The sequence below is a fragment of the Palaemon carinicauda genome, chromosome 30, assembly GCF_036898095.1.
Source record: "Palaemon carinicauda isolate YSFRI2023 chromosome 30, ASM3689809v2, whole genome shotgun sequence".
In the NCBI taxonomy this organism is placed as follows: domain Eukaryota; kingdom Metazoa; phylum Arthropoda; class Malacostraca; order Decapoda; family Palaemonidae; genus Palaemon; species Palaemon carinicauda.
Window position 1 is genome coordinate 57,091,406 of NC_090754.1, and position 3,895 is coordinate 57,095,300.

Below are 3,895 nucleotides of genomic sequence, written 5' to 3' on the forward strand. Positions count from 1 at the left end.
ATTATTATTATTATTATTATTATTATTATTATTATCAATATATTGATATTATTATTATTATTATTATTATTATTATTATTATTATTAACTAAGCTACTAACCTAGTTGGAAAAGAAGGATGCTATAAGCCCAAGGGATCCAACAGGGAAAAATAGCCCAGTAAGGAAAGGAAATAAGGAAATAAATAAATTACAAGAGAAGTGATAAACAATTAATATTTTAAGAACAGTAACAGTCCTAAAATAAATCTCATATATAAAATAGTAAAACTAAAAAAAAAAAGAAACAAGAGGAAGAGAAACAAAATAGAATTGTGGGTCTGAATGTATCCTCAAGCAAGAGAACTCTAGCCGAAGACAGTGGAAGACTATCTTGAAGAAAGTTACGTTTTCAGTGGATAATATTAACGGAAAAAGCTCGGGCTTTCACTTGGAAAGTACAGTTGCACGCAAGAAATCTTGGCACGCCTTGCTCGTAGGACGTGCACCCTTTCACAACGTTGCTGCTCGGCAAGTACTTGTCTTTAGCCTAACTCACACGATGTGTTTGGTTACTTGTCGCACAGTAGGGTTATGATAGGGTACACCCCAGAGCGAGGTGGGCCAGGAATTCATGTCTCCAACTGTAAGGGCATGGGGCTGGTCATTAGAATATCAATGTCCTATATATCCTTTGTGTTGTATTGCTTCTTCATTACTTTTATAGATCTGTTTTCAAATATTATATTTTAATTGTTCATTTCTTCTCATATAGTTTATTCATTTCCTTATTTCCTTTCCTCACTGGGCTATTTTTATACCCGTTGGAGCCCTTGGGCTTGTAGCATCCTGCTTTTCCAACTAAGGTAGTAGCTTAGTAAGTAATAATAATAGTAACATTGATGAGTTGTAGGGTACAAGCTAGTTGCTTAAGAAATCTTAAAGGGATAAGTGATATGTCTTATAGAGATTTAACACTGCTTTTATGCGTTTTATAACAGGGCTTGCAGCAGTACTCTGCTGAGTCAGCAGAAAATTCAGTGAGCGGTGTCTATCGAGCACCTGAGGTGAGTAAGATATTTTGAGTAAATAAGTATTATGAATGATACAATTCAATTGATAAATATCTATCGTCAGATAGATATTTATCAATTGAATTGTATCATTCATAATACTTATTTATTGTTTGTAGTACTGATAAGCTCTGAATATTCTCCTTTTCTAGAGGATATAGCTTAGTGTATTATTTCTAATAGTATCAAGTAACTGAATAGGCTCAAATCAGAAAAATCTCCTGAATTATTGGCTATATTACTTGTGTAAAAGGTATCTGTATGAACAAAGTAATGATTCATCTTAACATATTCTTACAAGTTCTCTTTATATACTCTACTCCTTAACCTATATACTGAAACGATTCTTCAAACCTAACGCACATTCTTTTTTGCAGAGTGACTACGACTCTTTCGAATATGGACCTGCTGAATACAACTTCAAGTATGCTGTCAAGGATGAGTCCTCTGGCAATGACTTTGGCCACGAGGAAGGCCGTGATGGTGACGATACAGATGGTGTCTATTATGTAGAATTACCAGATGGTCGCCGTCAGACTGTGATGTATTACGTACGCGGAGACTCCGGCTACATAGCAGAAGTCAAGTATGATGGAGAGGCTCAGTACCCAGAGTCCCACGAGATTCGTCGGTATGGTACGCCAAGAACGCTCTACTCTGCTCCAGGATCTGAAGAATCTCGAGAGAGACCCGTTGTTGCACCTCCGAGAAGAAACTACGGTGCTCCTCAGTCTGAAGAATCGCAAGAGGCTACAGTTAGCGTCCCGGCAAGACGCTACTTTGCTCCTGCTTCTGAAGAGTCGCAAGAGGCTACAGTTAGCGTCCCAGCAAGACGCTACTTTGCTCCTGCTTCTGAAGAATCGCAAGAGGCTACAGTTAGCATCCCGGCAAGACGTTACTTTGCTCCTGCTTCTGAAGAGTCTCAGGAAGAGACTCCTGTGGCTCCTCCCAGACGCCAATACTTAGCTCCTGCATCAGAGGAGTCTCGAGAAGTAAATGTAGCTGTTCCTCCTAGACGCCATTACTTTGCTCCGGCATCAGAGGAGTCTCGAGAAGTAACTGTAGCTATTCCTCCTAGACGCCATTACTTTGCTCCGGCATCAGAAGAATCTAAAGAAGTAATTACAGCTGCTCCTCTCAGACGCCATTACATTGCTCCAGCATCAGAAGAATCTAAAGAAGCTACTACTGCCACTCCTCCAAGGCGTCATTATTTAGCCCCAGCTTCAGAAGAATCTCGAGAAGTAATAACTGCAACTCCTCCAAGGCGTACTTATTTAGCCCCGGCTTCAGAGGAATCTCAAGAAGCAACAACTGCTGCTCCTCCAAGGCGTCGTTATTTAGCCCCAGCTTCAGAAGAATCTCAAGAAGCAACAACTGCTGCTCCTCCAAGGCGTCGTTATTTAGCCCCGGCTTCAGAGGAATCTCAAGAAGTAACAACTGCTGCTCCACCAAGACGCCGTTACCTAGCTCCTGCATCAGAGGAGTCCAGAGAAATATTACCTGTTGCTCCACCAAGACGTCATTACTTTATTCCAGAATCAGAGGAATCTCAAGAGGTAACCACTGCTGCTGCACCTAGACGTCTTTACTCTGTCCCTGATTCCGTCGAATCACAGGAGAGACGTACAACATTTACAGCCACTCCTTCTCTTCCAAGATCCTTTTATTCTGCTCCTGAATCTGCAGAGTCTCATGAGGGTTTCGAGAAAGAATCAGAGGAAAACATAAATGAGTTGAGAAGATTCTATGGTACCCCAAACTCTAAGGAATCAGCTGAAGTTCCAGTGTATTCACCACCAAGAAGACTTTATTCTGCTCCTTAAATCATTCTCTATGAACTGTTTACCCTTTTCTTGAAACATTGAAGTGCAATAGACATCCAGGTATTCAGAACCAGCAAACCTTGCTTTCGAAATTTATTCAAGCTTGTATTAGGGCCACGCTTTCAAGCTACATTTTCACTTTTAAAAATACCTTACAACAATACAAATTAGAATCTTACTTATTTGCATCATAAGGAGATAGAATCCTTTTTGCATATATTACAACAGCAATGTAAATTAGAATTTTACATATTTGTATCATAAGAAACTAGAATACTTTTTTTTTCATATAGGCTTTTACACTTTTTGAAACAAAATTTTCAACACAAGAACCCAAGATGTTTAAAGGCAAATGTTTGTGAGCATTATAATTCAATGTACATAGTATAGTTGCCTTCCTGGTTCCAAAACATTATCTGTTCATCACCATTCATTGTAAATCATGTCGCTATTTATTACAATAAACACTTTATGCATGTATAATTGATTTTTTATTTATAATAGATATTAAATATGAACCTACGATTTATATACGAAATTAATCTTAAGTCATGGCCTAAGGTATATATGTTTGACTTTTATTTCGATTATTTTAGTGTGGAGTTTTAATCACCATTTCTACCAATAATTCTTCAATAATGGAAGACCGTCCAATTGGGGCATTGTTGATTTTCAAAAGGGACGGGGGCGGGGGGGGGGGGGCAGTTGATCGTAAAGAATGAGGCATATAAAATCAGAAAGATTTTTTTTCTGTCTAGATTTGGAAAACAAATGCAGAAAAAAATGATTAGTTGTGTTATAATCATATGCATGGGGAGTTATTCGTATGATACTGATTACCAAACACTAATAATAATAATAATAATAATAATAATAATAATAATAATAGTAACAACAACAACAACAATAATAATAATAATAATAATAATAATAATAATAATAATAATAATAATAGTAACAACAACAACAACAATAATAATAATAATAATAATAATAATAATAATAATAATAATAATAA

General features: G+C 37.0%; 1 protein-coding gene across 1 annotated transcript in view; it reads left to right on the forward strand.

The window, feature by feature from the left end:
- The window catches only part of LOC137623152 (polycystin-1-like protein 3), a 10,020-nt gene extending 6,683 nt beyond the window's left edge, over window positions 1-3,337 (forward strand). Inside the window, exons 3-4 of the mRNA XM_068353840.1 lie at window positions 980-1,045; window positions 1,429-3,337. Coding sequence (XP_068209941.1) covers window positions 980-1,045; window positions 1,429-2,877 — 1,515 coding nt within the window. The 3' untranslated portion in view covers window positions 2,878-3,337. The remainder of the gene's footprint in view (window positions 1-979; window positions 1,046-1,428) is intronic.
- Window positions 3,338-3,895: the final 558 nt, after the last annotated feature.